Raw genomic sequence first — 19892 nt, forward strand, 5'->3', positions numbered from 1 at the left:
TCGCTTCAGGCAATTACAGCTTTGAAGATCCAGAAAGCAAAATGCAAAATGGAGTCCCACAGCCTGGCCCAGCTCAGAAACAGAAAGCTACACAAAACACAGCAAAAACACTTATTCCCTAAGTAGCTATGTGCTATGCTCGGCACTCTTCCTCAGCTTCAGTGCTAAACAGAAGTGACTCTTCACAGAGCACGTGAAATTCCCACACATTTACAGTTAAAAATAGAGAAGTATCACCAAGCACTTCACTTACTTGAGGAGAAATTCTTTGTACTTACAAGAAAAAGTTCTGGAAGCAAAATGTAAGAACAACTTCCTTCTCTGCCTGCGAGCTCTACATATATTTCATGCATAAGAATGTTTTCTGTTATCTGACTTCCACTGTCTGGCTATCAAAGCCAAAACTACAGGCTGTAGTGACATACGAGAACAGGAAACAAGAGGCCAGGGTCTTTTCCTTTTCCTACAGTAAGCCAGTAGCATAGCACAGGGACCAATTTAGGACTCTCTGTAACACACTGTAGCTAAAACAAGAACAAAGAATAATCATCTGCATATAAGTACAGACTGAGTGAGATCTCATACTCATTAGATCAGGAGTTCTGCAGAAAACTAGCTATAAAATCTCACGATCACTTACGCATGAAATACCTAAAACAATCAGTGCCTTTAAAATAATCTCACTTGATTCTGCCTCAAAAACCACTCATCATCACAGATAATGTTGTGCGATGCTCCCCAACACCAGCCTAAAGCAAACCACCAACTGCTGTAAACCCCCCCCCCAATACACAGCAATTAGTGATCCATTTGCACAACCTCTTAGCTATAATTGGAGAGTTTTGCTTCAATTTAAGGTAGATTGGCTATAATTAGTTTGCATTTAAAAACTAGCATGTGCATTATGCTATTGATTTAAGGAAATACTGTTTAACTTACATCCCTCCCATGCCTAGAAATCAAGAAAGAATAAAAAATCATAATAGTCCACCTGATCTTCTGGTTCAGCTCTGGTGAAGAAGATGATAAACCATCTCTTTTAAAAATACATGGGAATACCATCACAAGATAGTAATGATCCACCCCCAGAAAAAGGGTACAAGTCTTGTTCAAGAGATGGTGAAGTGCCATAATGAAAGCTGTAATCTATTACATTCAGTATCATCTGGAAAGACCCTAAAAGTAAGATAAACATTTTCCCAGGAAAGACATTCTCATGGTGTGTAGCTGTGAAGTCAGCACATCAGCCGTGAGCATGCTGTGCTTTCTCTCCTAGGCATGTGAAAATGAAAACTTCTCACCTTGCTCATCTTATCGGCCTCATCGGATGACTCCAAGTCTTGCGCTTCTGCCTCCTCTGGTGCTGTCTCAACAGAGCTGTCCGGGTCGCCACAAAGCGAGTGCCCTGATGAAATTGAGATGTGTGTCAAAAGCCAACCGTAATGTCCAAAAATTCAACCAGCTGTGTGCAACAGATACAGAGTTCCCACAGACGGCCAGGCCTCATCCTGCATGCAAGTATATGCCAAATGACATCATGCCAGAGGCACTCATTGACCTGAAGGACTACCTTGGTTTACAGCAGGGACCACATTTAACCACAGGTAAAAAGACCAAACAGGTTATGGCCAGACACGCTATTTAGTTGGAAACTAAAAAGGCTGATTCAGAGATAAGGCTAAAAGGTCACACTGAAACTCTTGCAATTATTATTAAGTCCTTTGCCAGCAAGCAATTGTCTGCCTTTATACCTCACTGGTTTCAAATGGAAACTGCAGTATGTGAATGGGTGGGCAGTGCCAAGAAGAAGGCCTTGGTCAGCCCTTCCCTGAGCAAGCTGAACCTAATGATTTTAAGTTGAGTGCAGTAATGTATGTGCTACTGAGTTTCAACACCGATTTTGTAGGAAAGAAAGCTTGTTTTAGAAGTTGCTAAAAGACTGTCACCCTAACTGAAAACTCAACTTTATTTGTGTCAGCGCTTGGCAGCAACTAAGTGCAGTATGCCTTAACACACTTCTGGAGACTGTTTCTGTTCTGTGATACAGACAGCAACTGCTTGCAACATTTTGAAAATAAACAATGAATTACCTGCAAGTGACAAAGGAATGAACAGAACTAATCCCGGCCAATGCACCCAAGTCCCATTTTTTACAGGAACTCATTCTGCAACTCAAACAACTGCAAGAAGCAGCGTTACTATACCATAACCAACCTTCACGGGAATAAATAGACTTCACAAATTAGAATGAACACTGATGGAATGGACTCTGCAGGGAAACTCCTACATGCCTCAGCTGAGCTTCAAGTCAGCATGCAGAGACTTCCCAGAAACTGAGTCCGGACACAAATTCCTTTTAACTTTCCTCCTTCCTCCCACAAACCCCTTAAGGAAGAGTTTTTGCAGGGGTGCCACTCCTGGGGTCGAACTGGGAAGGGTGTTTTCTGGGTACATCTCCCTGCCTGCCTGCATCCTGCCATGCAAATAAGAATAGTGAACGTTCCACTAGGGATTATACTCTTTATTCCACTATGCTTATTCTTCACATAATGCAGAAAAACCTAATCAAAATTCAATGGATGTAACAACACAGAAAATCCATTCTAAACCAAGACTAAGCAGCCTATATTAGCACTTTTCTTGGGGAAGACATTAGCATGTAGAATTTAAACATTTGAGGGCAAAACTGATGTTTTTCTGTAACAGAACAGGTTTTTGTGCAAGCTAGTGCTTTTTTGGTTAGCCAGCCCTATAAATAGAAGCAGCCCAGAGCCCACCAGTCCAGTAGCCATCCTCTTTTATTCAATCCCAGGTTGAATCACAGCCTTTTTACGTGGATTAACATTAATTTAGCACATCAGATGTAGCACTATTTTTATGTTAGTCCTATGCTGACTCTCACATTCCTTCCTATTTTCAATTAGACATTTCAACTTAGGTAAGTCACATATATTTGTCTATAAAAGGCGTTTAGCTAGATAGCGACGCTGTAAGTAAAAAGGCCATAGTGATGGTAACACACATCTGTTACACTGATATGCTGTCACTAAACATAGTGTGATTTGGCCAAAAAGGCCAGAATAGTGTGGATGGGCTTTTTATTCAGCAAGCTGCTGAGAAGATTCAAAAACAAAACTGATTAACCATGTCTAGTATATTTGTTTATATTTGTACTGGTCTGAAATATGCCTCCCAGTACAGAATCAACAGTATCCAAGAAATATGTTTCCTTACTGAATAAGAAAAAATATTTTTGCCACATTTGAAAAGCCACTGCTCTTTTTTCACAGAGTTTTTTTGTTTTTATGTAATGTTGGCTCTAGAATGCATCCTACATAAGGCTCTCTGCAACAGGACTGAGATGTAGGTCTGACTTCTTCAGTACTCAACTTTCAGCTTCTATTCTTGCAAGGTTCCAACCACCATTAAAGAAACAAGTGCATATTTGTACAAGACTTCCTCTTTAATGGGTTAGGAAATAACATGGCAAAAATGGAATTCCAAAATCTGGATATAAATTCAGAAAATATCTGTATACTGGGATGGATCTAAACTGGACATCAAATAAAATAAAAAGAACGTAAAATATTGTTCATAGTTGAACTTTCCAAAGACGTGGCTCTCTTTTGAAAAGGTTTACCTTCCAGAAAGATGCGCTTCTGTAGTAGATGTTGGGCAAAATAAAATCTATTTGAGGAAGTGTTCTGTCTGCAAGAAGCCAAGTTTTCTGAGACTTGCTTTCTGAGACCTGAGAATTTCAGGAACTTAAGACTATCAGCTTTTTGGTGTCTATTAATGTGCAAAAAAGTCTTAAAACTCTTACACTATCCATTAAAAAATAAGAGTAAAATGTGCTATGTGTCATGATTTGGTTTGGGCATTCTGTGTTCACTGCCATTAATTTTCCATTATAAGTTGCATGAAACACATCCTACAGCTGTTTCTTACCCCCAGACGAAGGCAAATAATGTTTGCTTGGGGGTTTGGAGTTTTGCTTTTAAGCTATCGCTTTTTCTTTTCCTGTGTATTGGAACAACACTTAATCTGTTTCCTGCAATGTAAACACTTCTACCCAGTAGAAAGCAGTCTTTCACTTATGTCTTAATGAGCAGTCACACAGTGCATGTGCTCAGGGTATTTCTAAAGTCTTAAGCTCCCACAGCCAATGTCAACTTTAGTAGGAATCCAATGGTTGTTAAACACAGGCAATCAGTTCAATACCACTGCAGGTTCCTGCAACAGCCTTCTAATTAATACCTTCCATTTACTGTCCCACTTCTGTTAGGTTCATTACATCACTCTATTTTTGCTTTGTAAACCTTTTTTTAGCTCTGCAAGGAGCTCAGAGGACAATGTGATCATTTCCTCCTGTAAAACCTGAATGCTGCCCAACAACCACTGTTCGTTAGGGACAAAAACATGTGGGCTTCACTTGACATTAATGAATTAGAAAGGGAAACTCAAGAAGCAGCTGGAAAAGGGGTCATATCCATGTGCCACAAGCACAGATGGAGGTCACAAGAGCACCCAGGTTGCCTTGGCAGTGCAATATCCGTGACATTATGACTCATGCCTGTTAAATAACTTCTACTTATGGCTTGAATTAACAAAATAGAAGGAAGTCTTATATCACCAGAGCAGAGGTGCTGCGACTTAAATGCCTGGAGAATCACATAATGCTTGAGTACAGCGACAACCCATGTCTGCTGCTTCCCATTTGCGGGGCTGCTATCGCCTGAGTTTTTAATGAGAATTCCTCAATATCTGGTACTGCTCTTAAAACCTAGTTCTTGGTGCCAGACAATTAATGATTCTTTTTAATGCAATGGAAATAAGTATTTCCAGCCAAGCTTTGTCAGAGGTAGGGCAAAGCTCAGAAGAGTCATGCTTCTGGCCTCCGAGTCATAGAAAGCAGCATAGAAATCAAAAAACCCTCCATGTTCATAATTTTCATATCTTGATGCTCTATTCCTACAGGTGTGGAACTGGCAATGCTGAATTTAATCCACCTGCCCCTCCCCTGACACATCTCCATGCCGTTCCCTCGGGCCCTGTCGCTGTCACAGAGAGCAGAGCTCAGCACTGCCTCTGTGCTCCCTGTGAGGAGCTGCAGCCACCATGAGGCCTCCCCTCAGCTCCTCTGCTCTGGGCTGGACACACCGAGGGGCCTCAGTCACTCCCTGGAGTGGACATGAGTGACACTGCACATGCTATGGCTAAAGCACTGGGAAGGCAACTGCAAAACAGGAAACACTGGGTGGTCACCCAGGAAAGCAGATCTGGCTCCAGCTCAGGCCTGAACCAGGTCCACAGTTGAGACTGCACCACAAAGGGAACTCATTTTTATGTTCAGGTTGGGATAAAACTGAGGTGCTGGCATGCACAAGGCACAAGGTACTGCTTTGAACAAATGGGAACTTGGAAGTCAAAAAAGAAGTCATTTAGTGAGCGAGGGTATGGCTTTATAAGCAGTTCTTCCAGCTTTGCCATGCCCTGTTTGTTCTTCCCCTCACACCCAAGTTATGCGGACATGGCTGCCTATACAGCCAGACAAAGAGATGCATGTAAATAACCAATTTTTCATTCAGGAGGGCTGCTCCAAAAGTACTGCCTCCTATTCCATTATGTTGGCTCACGACATCAAAGGCAGACGGTGGTGATGTGGAAGCAAAGGTTGAACATTTCTGCCAGTAGCCCATTACATTTTGTTGCTGTGTGACAGATGGCAGCAGAGGGGCAGTCTGACACCACGGCAACTGACATGGAAGTACATATGAAGCAGAAGTGTGGAATAGAATTCCTCCGTGCAGAAAAAATGGCACCCAGGACACACATGGCTCATGTTTGACTTTTGCCTAGAAAGGAATATGACTAACTTACACAGTTCAACAGCAACTTCCTCAAAAAGAAACAGAGGATTCTCCAGAAGAGAATCTGTAATTACATGGAAGAACTCTGAAACAAACAGATCCACAATTAAACAGGTAGATATGGTTGTTTTTTTTCTTGTTGAAAAGAGCTTTGAAACACTGAAACATTAGAGAAGGAAACATTTTCTACATAAGGATGTTCTGTCCAGGGAAGCTCCGTAGAGTTGATAACCTCTCCAAAGATCTGCAAAACTGCATTGCAATTATCTCAGTCATAGTGATCAAAGATCTCACAGGAGCAACTAGAAAAAGAGCAAGCCCCATAAAACTCCCTTCCTTTTGCCAGAACTCTATTGCTTCCCATTCTGTTTCAACTAGATTACTTAAGCATTAAAAATCTATGCTGAATGTTATTCAGTTCAATCACTCTTCTTAGGGAAAATTCAGATTCAGTGAAACCTTCCCTGCTTCAGTTGCTTTTTACCCTCCCCAGTTCAGCTGCCTGGTGAAACACTTGCATCATGCTTTAGTTGACTGTTTCAAATAAGCAGGAACATTCACAGAAATGAGGCATATGCTCAGAGACCCTGGAAACCAGAGACACTGCAATTATAAAATACACCCAGTTTATGGTTCACAGAGCCAGCAGAGGGAGTGACAACACAGCAAGAATATTAAAATTACAAACCTGCTAGTGATGAAGGAAGTTTGCTTACTGCAGCTAACATGGAAAGAACTCAAAACCCAAAGCTGCAATCCAAAAACTAACGTGCTAGCAGTCACAACACTTATTTTAACAGCAGCTCAGGCAGACTTCTGAAGAGTCAGGAAGAAACGAGTCCTCTAAACACAGTTCTGACTTGGGCAACTTCCATAGGCTTTTGCTTCTAAGGTTTGAAAAAGCTGATCTTTTGTCAACAGTTCTGTACATCTCTGCTTGATTATATGCAAAGGACCTCACTTGCTGCTGAAGTAAATGCCTCTGGAATTGTTAAATCAAGTATTGAATGATAACAGTGGTTTCTGAACATGCTACAAAAGATACAAAATTAGTTGTTGTCTCAAGAAAGTAACCCAGAAGAAATTAAGGTTACTGATATTCTCAGCCTGTTCTGAAATCAAAATTACTTAGCCTAAGGGGAAATGTGGCAACACAAGGAGGGAATGAAAAACAACAGCAATTCTAACAGCATAATGCATGTTTGTTCCATTTTTATGCCATATTCTTCAGCGTGTTAACTTAAGCCTCAAGTTCTGCTGCTTTCTGAACGACAAACTAACAGCCTCCTTAAAAATGCCTAGCTGCCTCGTATCTAGAAGATTGACATACTCATCCAAAACAGAGGCATATTTATCTTTTTTTTTTTTTTTAATCAGTTACATTTTGCACAGTGACTTGGCTTTCACTTACCCCTGCAGAGTTACCTCTCACGCTAGAGGTCTCCCATGTTACAGAATCATAGAATCACAGAATGGTTTGGGTTGGAAGGGAGCTCAAAGCCCACCCAGCCCTACCCCCTGCCGTGGGCAGGGCTGCCCCCACCAGCTCAGGCTGCCCAGGGCCCCATCCAACCTGGCCTTGAGCGCCTCCAGGGATGGGGCACCACAGCTTCTCCGGGCAGCCTATGCCAGCGCCTCACCGCCCACTGAGGAAAGGATTTCTGCCTAACATCTTCACCTAAAACTCCTCTCTTCTAGTCTAAAGCCATTCCCCTTTGTTCTGTCACTATTTTCCCATGTAAAAAGTCCACTTCCCTCCTGCTTAGTAAGTTCCCTTCAAGTACTGAAAGGTCACAGTGAGGTCTCCTCGAAGCCTTCTCCAGAACTGAAGATGCCCAGCTCCCTCAGCCTTTCTTCATAGCAGAGGTGCTCCAGCCCTCTGATCATCTTTGTGTCCTCCTCTACAAATACAAGAGTATTCAAAGCCTAAACTTCAGAAAGTCCACTCCAGATTTTAAAAAATGCAGTTAATGGTGGGGAGAACACAAATATGGATAACACACCACACTCTCTTCCTAAATTCCAAAGCCCCTCTAATAACAAAATATCTCCTTTATGCTTCACTGGTTTGGCGGAGATGTGACCCCGCATTTCCAGCTTCCAAACTCTCTATCTCTGGATTGAGTGGAGACAAGCCACTTCTCATGGGAATGGGAGAGAGCTCTCACCAATCATTTTAGGCAATAAGGAAAACATGCTGTGGGGCTCCAGACAGAATTATGCAGGTTGCATCAGGAGAAAAGACTGACAGCCAGGAAAAATACTAATAGATGAATGGAAGAAAACCTGTGGCTCTGCAAGCCTGACACAGAGCAAATGCCTAGGGGAAAGTATACATCACATTCAAGATGATATTTTTACATCAATTAGAGATGTAAAACCCAAGGTCATCCCAAGAATAGCCCGTTAAGACAACACAATGAAGTAACAGCTGCCACAGAGTTGATTTGCAGGCTCCAGCCACAACCTCTGCATGTACAAGGTGGTTTTAGGTAATGAAGCAGCTGTAAGTCACATTGCATTTAACAAACACATTGGCAGGCACTACTTCATCAAGGTCAGCTCCTTGAAACACATGCAGGCCTTGCTCCTGGAAGGCGCTAGCAAAGTTTCCTTAAAAAATGAACAAACTTGTAACGCACTATTTTCTATTGAAAACATACAATACATCATGCCTCAAACAAAAGCTCTGCCCTTTGCTGACTTCACAGGATATGAAGAATTGCAGCAGAGATGACAATAATGACAGGACATCAGCAAGATCACGCAACCACACTGTGAGTTTCTGTGAAATGGATGGGGTCTACAGGTGATTTATACCTGCTAGCATGCTGGCCCAGTAATACTTCACTCCCCTGCTGAAACAGAGGTTATACTAGTTCAGGAGTGAAGGAAAAATCTGCACGCTATAAATAACGCTTAGAATAATGGAGCTGATTTGCCTAGCCAGCCAAACTGCCAGCAATCAACAAGGATACAAATAAATGGGTCAGTGGATATTTCATACTCGAACGCTTTCTGCAAGAAGCTGCAGAGCAGAGACCTAAAATCTAAGGTGCAGATACAATCCCCCAAATCAAAGCATATATCTCTTTTTTAAAATGTCAAATGAATCCAGTTTTAGGTAAAAAAAAAGAAAAGAAAGAAAGAAAGAAAAAAAAAGTGAAAAAGCACTGAGCCAGAAGAATAAAGGCTTCAATAAAACACTGTGTTCTATTAAAATCTAAGTAGAGAGAAATTGATGGAGAAGATCAAAACACCTGCCTCCAAATCGCAAAGCTGGATGCAGATCGTTGCTTTCATTCCCACCCCAGGGTAAGTCATTCCAAATTAAAGCACTGGCGTTGTTTAGCTTTAAACACTGTCTTAATGTCGTTCTTCAGAGGCGTATTTCATATGGCAATTACAGCGCTTTCAGAAGCTGCCATAAACACCTGCACATCTGCTGATGAACTATTTTGCTGCTTCTTTTGGTTAAACAAGCATTCCTTCCGCTTTGAGGATGGGTGAAGGCAACTCCCACCTTAACATGAGCTGCATTTTGAAGGGAAGCAAATGTCAGGAGAGCTCTAGCTTCTTTGGCGCCTGTCGCATGAAAGAAAAACCACAGGAACTGGCTGAAGCACACCAAAAGTAGTCATAAAATCACAGAACATCCTGAGTTGGAAGGGATCCATAAGGATCACTGAGTCCAACTCCAGGCTCCACAAAGCACCACCCAAAAATCAGACCTTATGTCTGAGAGTATTATCCATATGCTTCTTGAACACCAGCAGCTCATTGCCATGACCATTGCTTTAGGGAGCTTGTTCCAGTGCCTGACAGCTGAACCAAGAGATACGTGACTGGAGAAGGAAGCCCTGAAGCTGTGCCCCAGCCCTGGAGAGATATCAAAGACACAGGCATTTGGCGCACCAAGGAGTTTAAATGCCTTTACTGCAGGACATGGGAAAGAAGACCTTCCACATCACCAAGATAAGGAGAAAAAACCTGAATTGGGAAAAACTTTAGAAAAGAGCACAGACCATGCTCAAACTGAGTGCAGCACAAAGGAAGTGGTATCTACAACACAGCAGAGGCAGGTGGTCTGGTTTTGCTGAGATGTGTTCATCAGCCATGTCTTATGTCTTCATTCCATATGGTGCCCACAGCATCACTATTGGGCAATATGAAAATGCCAGTTGGCAAATCACACACTATCTGACTCTCAGCAAGAAAAAGGACCCCTCTGTGACCTAAATATTCAAAAAAAATTATGTAGAGCACTGAGAGTGGCAGGGAAGCTGCTTAATGAGTTCAGCAATTGAGACTCTGTGTTACGAAGTGTTATTCCTCTGGCTTAGAAATCACCATATTACATAAACACGAAAGACCTAGCTTCCAGTTCTTTGCACCCAGGGCAGAACTCCAAGGCGTAAGTGCAGTCAGCAGGGGTTTCACTGGAAAAGCACAGGCAAAGGCAGAAGGATGGGCCACAAAGAAGTGGTGTTATGTAGGAAATGGGGACATCTGGTGGCCAGCTACTAACATTTACAATGAGAGCTTGAGTCGATTTTTCAGCACAGAACCCTAACTTGAAAAAGTTCAATGAAAATTAAAATGGAAGACGGTCCTTCTGAAATCGTTTAATTTTAACTGCCTTGGGGGATTTATCCCACATCATACATGAGGCTGCTTTTATCCATATCTTTAGAGGTACTGCAAAAAGCTGATGCTAAGCCTTCTTGTTTGCACTATTCCACTTGCTATGAATATCACCACACTCTCAAAAGTCACAGTTGGGGTCTATTTTTCACCATCCTCACTATGTGCTCCTGCTATCAGAACAAGGACGTTTTTGCTAGATCACTTTCAGTAAATACTTTCAGCAGAACAGAGCAGCAGGCTGTACCCACCCGATAGATACTTCGCAGGCAGTGATGAGTCAGCTTGGTCCTGAGTCCAAGCAAGCAAGCTCTTACTGTGGCTTGTTTATTCCTGCTCAGCATCATACTAATGTACTCACACAGCTTCTGGGTCAGCTCAGGTGTGCACCCAGACCCACCAAAGAAATCCCTGCACTGGGTGACTACAACAATCAGAGACACATTCTGGGAGAAGGCTGACCTGAGTCCCAATAGAATGCAGGAACAGCCCCTCCTGCTCCGAACGCCCAAAACAAAACCATTTCACAGATGTCAGAACAATTATTTTGACATTTATGAAACCTTTACTCTGGGGCTAATACTAAATACTCTGACATATTCAGAAACCAATCACTTTTGACTGGAAGCCAAAATTTGCCTCAGCTTTGAATAGACTGGGTTAACCAGAAACTACTTCTTTTTGGCCGTTTCACACATTTTTCCTGATTTTTAAATTATTCCAAAAAAACTTAAAGTGCACAGGTATATACAATATCCTCTTATCTTTTGAAGTAGGGGGGACATTAAGAAACATGTAAGTATGAGGAGACACAGTGCAAGAGCTTTCCTGCTATCGCAGTGCAATTCTCAGCACTGCTGTCTTAGACCCACAATGGCTAGGACCTGCCCAAGGTGCGGTCCTGCTCTCCAACAGCCACTTACCTGTTTGTTCTCATCTAGTTTAGGAAGCCAAACTAGTAGCAAACAGTTCACATCTTCTAGAGGTTAACTGTCTGCCATGCGGTTCAGTTCTCTGAGCAGCACAGTAGGAGGGCAGGTATGTCCCTTCCCACCTCAGTGTGCTGTAGGACCAGGTAGGTACATTTGGCTCTAACACCGAGCTCTACCTCGAGGGGTTTTCTACCGTCCCTGTGAGTTATTCATGTGTCTCATCAAATACATGGGGCTCATGGCTGATCCCAGAGAGGATGAACGCTTATTCCTTCTTCCCTCCCTGCTGTGCATATACCTGTGGGCAAATCCAGAGGTAAAGATACCTCCTGTGCAGCCAAGAAGTAAGCGAGCAGTCAGGTGTGTGACGTGCTGGAAGCACAGCTAGATTATGGGACACGCTCGCAGGGATGACATATTTCACAGCCTAACTGTGTACACAGTCATCCTTCATTGCTATTACAGATTATACCTTACAGCCTCCAGATCTCATTTATTATCTACCCAGTGCACTCAGACTGTAATTCTTTTCACTGCCATCACAGAAGTTACAGACAGCGATCAATGGGACTGCAACAGCATCCTGGAAACATCAATCCTCCTGCTGATAATTCCTACATTGAACCCAATACCTTGGTTGTTTCCAGCAAACACCAGTGTGCTGTCACTCAAGTCAGATGGGTTTTCCAAGCGACGTGGTGGTGGCTGCATTAATTTTTGCCCTTCCTCTATCTCAGGATAGGTACGCACAGTAAGACACAGTGAAGGCTGAACAAGGACATCTTTCAGCAAAGCTGAGTCCAGATCTTCAGCAGCTTTCTTGTTAATCTCCACAATTTCATCACCAGCTTTCAGGCCTGAAACATAAAAAGGAACAGGTAAGACTTGCACAGTGACACTACTCACAGACATCAAGGGACTCAGCTGAGTATTTATAAAGTGCCAGACAGCGCAGTGTCTAGACATTAAACGAACATGTATGACTGCAAATGATATTGAAATTGGATGGACTTCAGTGAGATCTGTTGTTAGGCTGGTATTCCAGTATCCATAAGCGTGTAATGCCCAGAAAGTCCCTCACAAGGTACTAACAGGAACATATCCTGTCTTTCTTCATGTCACTGCGGGGGGACAGCTGCTGTGCATCAAGCCATTGTACTAAACATAATCCTCATACATAAATGGATGCTTAAGGACAGAGGCAGACCTCTGAGGCTCCGCACACAGGACAGAGGAAGGACTGGGCCGGGTGAAATGGTTGGGTTTGTCCCTCTGCTCTGGGGGGCAGGGGCTCTCAACGAGCAGCCCAGCTAGCTTCCCAGAACTGCTACGCCAGCTGTTGTGCTGCTGGACAGGGTTGATTTTTGCTTTTAATTTTCTGTACAAGTGCACGCTTTTATACAAAGCGGTCACCTACTGATGCACCTAGGAAGACAGGTAACATTTTGCACTTAACCTGTGTAGGACTTCAAACAGCCTCCTCCCTGTCCCTGTCTGAATAACATGCCAACATATAGATCTTCCACAAAGGCAAATTTTAGCACTTGGTAAGTCTGCCATGTTCTTTTCAATCTAATTTCAGGAGCTATTTATAGCCCCAGTGCCCAAGGGAAAAGGGGTTCTGCAGAGGAAGCAGCTGACTCCCGCTAGCCTCGGGGTGATGCAGAAATGTGTCAGACAACTTGCAGCCCTCTGGGGTCAAACAGGAGACCTGACCTTCCCCTCAGCCTGCTCTCCAAATGAAAACAGCGGGCTGGGCCGGGGTTTAACCCAAATAACTTCCAGGGCCAGTCTGCCTTTAGGTCAGTCATCAGGACTGCATTCATCACTGAGGAGGACAGCAGCAGCCCCCTGTAGGCATCTGCCCCACAGAGTATGGAAAAGCGTACTCTGCAGTGGCCATCAAAGGGACTGTTGTGGCATCCCAGTCACCATTCTTGCACTTACAGGGTGGAAAGCTGGAATTTACTGGGCCAAAAGAGCTGCTCCTTGCAGGTGACCTACCCTATCTGACCTGCCTTTGCAGGTTCCGTGTCCACCCTTAAGCCACGATGAAAGGTCCAACTCAATGAGCCTGAGCTGCAAGTTGCAACCATTCTCCTGGAAAGATTACCTATCTTCATTTGAGAAAGAAACGTGGTGGAGGGAGGAGGCTAAAGGGCTTCAGCCTTTGTAGGAAAATTGAGATCTCTCTTAAATGCGTGTAATTGTGCCCAGAAACTGCAGCAGGGAGCACAGTTTCAGAAAGAATACGATGAAATAGATAGAATAGCTTCAAAGTAAATGGACCGTAAAATCGTATTTGAAATGAGGACAAAACAAAGCAAGTCAAGTATTTTGCATTATTTCATTTATTCTACTTAGTGATTCTATCTCATAATGGTAGTGCATTAATATGCCTGTAACCATAAATATCACATCTGAGGCTTCATTTACTCCTTGTAATTCTTGCTTTGAATCATTTGGGATGAAGCATGACGTATAGCTCGGTACAACTGAGTATCTCAAATTCCAACAATGGCCCAGCTCATGCATACCAACAGGAAAAAAAATCACAAAAAGAATTAGCAGAAAATAAAATTTAAGAGTTTTCCATTTGGAAAAAAGATTGAAAAGGAAATACTGTAACTCTTCTGGTTAAATTTATTGTAGGAAGTGCAGTCAAATGCAAGCATAAATGTAAATAATGGGAGGAAGAGAGAGGTTTCCTCTCTGCTAACTATGCGTATTTTCTCATAATATCCTGCCAAATACTGTCAATACAGAAGTGGCTTTTTATATAAACTAAGAAGAGCAATGTATCACTGAAAGCATGTTTTAGCACTTCAGCCCCATAGGAGGCAGTGTTTATCCATGCATTCATTTAAACTGCCATTCAAACATTTCCTGAAGGCAAACAAGAAAGCCCTGTTGCTGTACCCCAGCCTCCTCCTCATTTTCTCTTTGTTCTCCACGGGAAGCCCACAGAGGTTTACTTCCCTGGTGCAGGCTGGCAGAGAGCTGACCTCAAGTTCTCCTTCAGGGCTTTTGGCAGAATCTCCATCCCATCCACCAGAGAATTACCACCCACTGTGTGGGGCTGAGGTGGGGCGAAGAGGGACAGGACAGAGAGAAATGGCCTTCTCAAGCTTTATCAACATGCAGCAGCCCCCAGAACCCTCCACGTGGTTTTCTTCAGGTGAAGCTAGATGCTAAACTGAGCGAAACTCCAGGCTCTCTGCAGCCAAAACTGCTCACCCCGGTCTCTCCCAGCTTCAGTCCCTCCCCTCTGCCACTTTTGCCACTTGCTTCACTGCAATGCAAGCCAAACACTTTTGCTAGTGGGTCAGAAAACCAGTCACATGTTTCTGCCACAGCAGTTTTCTAGCAAGACAATGAGCTGAAGCAGACAGCTCCAGTTTGGGGGAGAACAACTCCCATTGCTTTCAGCAACTGCAAGCTGTTGAGTAAGCTCTGAACTACCACAAAACCACTCTACAAGAAAACTCTGAAGGTGTTTTCAAGGACTCGGTGCACTAATGGGCTATGATGAGGTGAGCATCTTCCTACTCTTCTTGTCCCCCATATTACTCTTCAAAATTTGCCTGTCTCCCTGACAAGCCTCTCCTGTGACTGTAGGAGCAGCAGTGCCAGCACACTGGAGAGGGCAATGAACAGGAAAAAGCAGCAAGGGCGTGGTGGTGTCAGGGTTGACTTCAGCTTGGGTAAGGCATGGTGGAACCATGGTGGTGAACCACTGGAACATGTTGCCCAGAGAGGTGGTGGATGCCCCTGCTGCTGGAGACACTCGAGGTCAGGCTGGACGGGGCTCTGAGCACCCGATGGAGCTGTAGGTGCCTCTGTTCAGTGCAAGGAGGGTTGGACCAGATGGCCTTTAGAGGTCCCTTCCAATTCAAACAATTCTATGGTTCCTGCTCTGTGCTGGGATGAGTCTGACAGCCTAGTTCTGTCTGCTGGTTTCTGTTGCTTTTATGCTTTCTGAAAAGGCCGGGCACAAAAATACAGGCAGCAACCCCAGCCACAGAGGGTAACAGGATATCTTCTACAGTACCTATTTATGTCACAGGGACTGACTTGAGAGGGCTCCTGCTCTTCTTTAACACTGCAAAGAACCCTCCTACATACATAGTAACTCAGAATTAAAAGAGGTTGACTATTCAGCATAGTTGATCTAAAGAGCAGAACAACCAAGCACCCAGTACTTCCAAGTTCTTGCGAAAAGAGCATAATCTCTTTTGGACTTGGATCCTGAGTTTGGTGTGTTTGTAGAACTCCCATCCCAACAATCTCACGATCTCAGGATTACACAAACAACAGCAAATGTAAATTTAAAATGTCTTTTACCTTTCTTGAAAGCTAGGCCTGTCTCTTTGACACCATTCACATACAGACGACGAATTCCTTCTTCTTCCACAGATGACAGAGAGAAACCTAGGAAGATACCCAGTCACATGGTTAGAAAGCACCAAGCAACTCCAGTGTTTCCTCACAGCTAAATGCACTACAGGGAAGGCTGTGCTGTGCCTGTTCTTGACAAAGTGGTCACGAACTTTTCCCTTCTTCCTTTCCTTAAACCTTTACAAATGCTGAAAAGTGAAAAAGCGTCTTTAAGAAAAAACTTAATTTCTGAGTTTATACATAAATCATTTACAGTTTTATTTAAGTATAGCACAGCTGCAAAACGTTGGAACACACTTCAAATTCTCTTCTCAAAGGTCATTTCAAGAAGTTTGCTGTTTGCAGACAAAAGCTGTACAGAGCTGTGGTTTGTGAACCAAACCAACAAAAGTCAGGAAGCTGACAGTTATGGTTGACATGCCATCCTTAACTCATATAATGCACAACAGTGCCTGCTAGAGTCAAACTCTACTTTTTGAAGTTTGTAGAAATGTAGCCTTTCTCTCTCCCCCTTTCTTTTCTCAGTTTCTCCTGGCGCGATCTGTTACTTGCCAAGTTTCAGCATACATTTTATAGCTGCACTAGAGACCCACAGAACAACCTTATAATGGAAGTACTGACAAAGTCTTAATTTTAACAGCGCAAATGGTACTGTTACATTTGGTTTTGGTGATTTTCTTGCCATTTGGGTTTGACGCTGTGCAAGATAATAATGTGTAAAGTAAATACAATGTGTTTAGTTAAGCAGACCTTGCTTATTTACTGTTGAGTTATCTAAAGCAGAACATTTGCCTTTCTGAAACTTCATTGCTCCCTAAATGGGTATAGGCAACCATTTGCTCTTTTTCCAACTAGAAAAACATTTCCAAATCTCTAGGGGCGGAGGTGCTTGTTTTACATGGAGCCACCAGCCAAGAGGAAGCAGATGTGCTGAGAGCCCATTCTGACTTTAGGACTCCCCTCAAGTTGATGGTTATGGACGAGAAGTCATTTTTTCTATATATCATTTAAAAAGAAAAGGAGGGGGAAGAATGTGTCAGCTTAGAAGCTAGCAGCATATGGCCTTTTGTGGCTTACTGAGTTCCTCAGCCTGGATAAAACAAACTTTGTGAAGCTCACTCAACACACTAGCTTTGGCAGAGAGAAACTCTTAACTAAGCAAAAGAGCAGATGAAAAAAAATAGTAGCTATTGATTGTCATCACTGCAAAGCCTACCTGGAAAACCTAAACCACAAGCATGGTGGAGCGTACCCAAGACTGCAGTTAGAGTCAGCACAAATGATCAGTTATTAAAATAATCACCGTTTTGCAACTGAAATGCTGTTTTGCTGTACTGCCTTGACTCCAACTACCATACAGTTAAAACAAATCTGTAATGCATCTCACGTTCTTATTGTAGCTAACTGGGAGATGATATCCAGCCTGTCCCAAGCTCCCTTCTTCTCCATGAGAAAACAGCTTCCTCCTCCAATATGTCGGGGCTATGTGCTTATGTAGTTGCATTTTAATTCAGCCAGAGCAATAATTACTGGCAGAATGTATGTAAGGAGACATTACACGTGCTGTCATCAGCTTTAAGAGATAAGAGATGGGCAACCAGCAGCCTCAGAATGACCACCTCACAAGTCTACTTAACCCCCCCGCAGACAGGGTGTGTGACTACACTCCAGGTATGGATAAACAGTGCTCTGTTGCCACAGTGGCAACAGATTCAGTAGCTAGATCTGATAAACAATTTGAAGGAGCACTCCTGTCCCTTTGCAGCGCTGCTGCCAGTGCTTTCACTGCCATGCAGCACAGCAGAGCAGGGAACTCATCTGGATGAGAAATACCTCAGCGAAATGTATGTGTACATATATATATACATACCTATATGCTTGCATATGTATGTCTAGTTTGTATATGGACATGGTACAAATGTGCAGCTTTTGTCTGGATTAACTTTCCAGGTGCTCCACACAAACACGTGTACTAGCACTGCAGGAGAGGAAGGGCAGGAGTGGGTGGAAGTGACAGTGATTGCATAAGCTGGCATCACTGCCAAAAAGATTATTATCAAACTGTGCATAGACCCTGAAACACAGGTGTTAAGAGATGGATGGTGACCCTGACAGAGCCTTTTCTTCATTGGAAAGTTTTGATGATGACAGGAGAACAAAAGTCAGCATTGAAGAGTGCACACAGCCACACCAGAACAGCACAGTACCAGAACAAACCTGCTTCCACCAAAAAAAAACCCTACCCCCTGGGGCAGACAGTCACTAAGAAAGGATCAGTATAGGGATGTTCCTGATGCACACATGGGCTGGAAGCAGTGGGCTCTTAATGGGAATGCTCCCTGATTTCTACCCACACAGCCTTGTATGAAGAGGCTGGTACTAGTGAAAAAAAGGAGTATGGACCTGCCCAGACAGCACAGCAACAGCAATCAGTTGGCAGATGTAATGAAGGCAAGGGCCAACACAATGGCCAGATACTTCAGGAATGTCTCTTATTACAGGCACACTAGCCATCAGAAACACTCCAAAGTGCCCCTCAGATGAGCCTTCCCTGAAATGCTATGCTCTGTCCCCTTGATGTCACTTGAACTCAAGGTTTGCTCAGGCACAAGGGCAAAGCTGCTCCAAGAGCTTGCTAATGCCTGCAGAAGCAGTTCTGCCACCTTGCTGGCACCAGCATCTCTTACCTGGCTGTAAACAGCTTGTAAAGCCAGCATACAGCTGTTCACTTATTATTTTACCTTTCTGCTAGGCTAGTGAGCTGGATTGGCCAGTCTAATTGCACCCTTTGTGAAAGCATTTCACCTCCCCACCTTTGATGCCATGTCCGTTAAAAGGAGATAACAGCTCTAAGCCCGCGTTGTCAGGATTAAGTAACAGCAGCTTGTGAAGTATCTTGAAAATTCAAGGTGATTTACAATTATTATTGAAATAGCTGGAATACTAGGAACAGCAACAGGTAATGCTACTAATTATTTTCATAATCTCATTTTCTTTTCACTGTCATGAAGACTTTTCCAGTTCTTCTGGAGGAATCAAGGCACAGGGGATTTGGACATTTGTTTTAAAAATTTGCAAGTATGAGAAGGGTTGAACAGAAAAAAAAAGCAATCAAGAGAACGAGAAATCCCTCAGCACAGCAGATGTTCAGCTGTGGTACTGGCTCCTGACCCTGTTCTCAGCACTTGGTGAACAGGGGCTGAGCTTCTTGTGTTGCCCAGCTTCCTGAGAGCCAACATGAGATGTAAGCCTTCTCACAGAAAGACCTAAGCAGAGATGCTTGGAGACATTATAGCCATGTTATTGATTTAGACTTCTTTTAAAATAAAAGCAACAGAAAGAACCCTTAAGCAATCCTGTTAAAAAGAATCTATGCTGCAACTACAAAGCTCTGATCTTTGCATTGCCATAGCTCATGAATGTGCTTTTAGTTTTCTTTCTGGTCTGTAAAAGCATGTATAGACAATACTAGTTCCATACAGAGACTAAAAGCACTAAAAACTCCCATGTACTTAACAATACGGCACTGGAAAGGATTGCAGAATGAACCACAGCCTACCCCAGCACCAAGACAGCACCAGCACAGCTATTTCACCCTCCTCCGCTCCCTTGCATGCAAGTATTTCGATACACACTTGTCACTGAGTGACCATATAGTACTGTTTCTGAGACACATGCAGACTCAGAAATCCTGCTACCGTTTAAACTCAAAGCAAGTTTTGCCATTTGCTTTCAATGAGAGCAAAGTTAGCTTTTTTGGGGGGTGTACTGAGCATTTGCTCTCTGCAGGGTCAGAGCTGCTGACCAGATACCATGTCTCACACAGCTGATTCCCCTTCACAGGACATGACAGTGCATTTCATTGTCTTTCCCGTCTATCACAGAAAAGGGAAGAGAAAGAGAAAGAGAAAGAGAAAGAGAAAGAGAAAGAGAAAGAGAAAGAGAAAGAGAAAGAGAAAGAGAAAGAGAAAGAGAAAGAGGGAAGAGGGAAGAGGGAAGAGGGAAGAGGGAAGAGGGAAGAGGGAAGAGGGAAGAGGGAAGAGGGAGG

At 43.3% G+C, this 19892-nt stretch overlaps 1 protein-coding gene across 10 annotated transcripts in view; it reads right to left on the reverse strand.

Annotated features, from left to right (window-relative positions):
* The window catches only part of TIAM1 (T-cell lymphoma invasion and metastasis 1), a 146394-nt gene that overhangs the window by 23312 nt on the left and 103190 nt on the right, over nt 1-19892 (reverse strand). For all 10 annotated transcript variants that reach the window (XM_021404132.1, XM_021404143.1, XM_021404124.1 and 7 more), the window contains 3 exons: nt 15791-15877; nt 12079-12303; nt 1302-1405 (listed from right to left, as the gene is read on the reverse strand). In XM_021404132.1, coding sequence (XP_021259807.1) covers nt 1302-1405; nt 12079-12303; nt 15791-15877 — 416 coding nt within the window. The remainder of the gene's footprint in view (nt 1-1301; nt 1406-12078; nt 12304-15790; nt 15878-19892) is intronic.

The sequence above is a fragment of the Numida meleagris genome, chromosome 1 (assembly GCF_002078875.1).
Source record: "Numida meleagris isolate 19003 breed g44 Domestic line chromosome 1, NumMel1.0, whole genome shotgun sequence".
NCBI classification, from domain to species: domain Eukaryota; kingdom Metazoa; phylum Chordata; class Aves; order Galliformes; family Numididae; genus Numida; species Numida meleagris.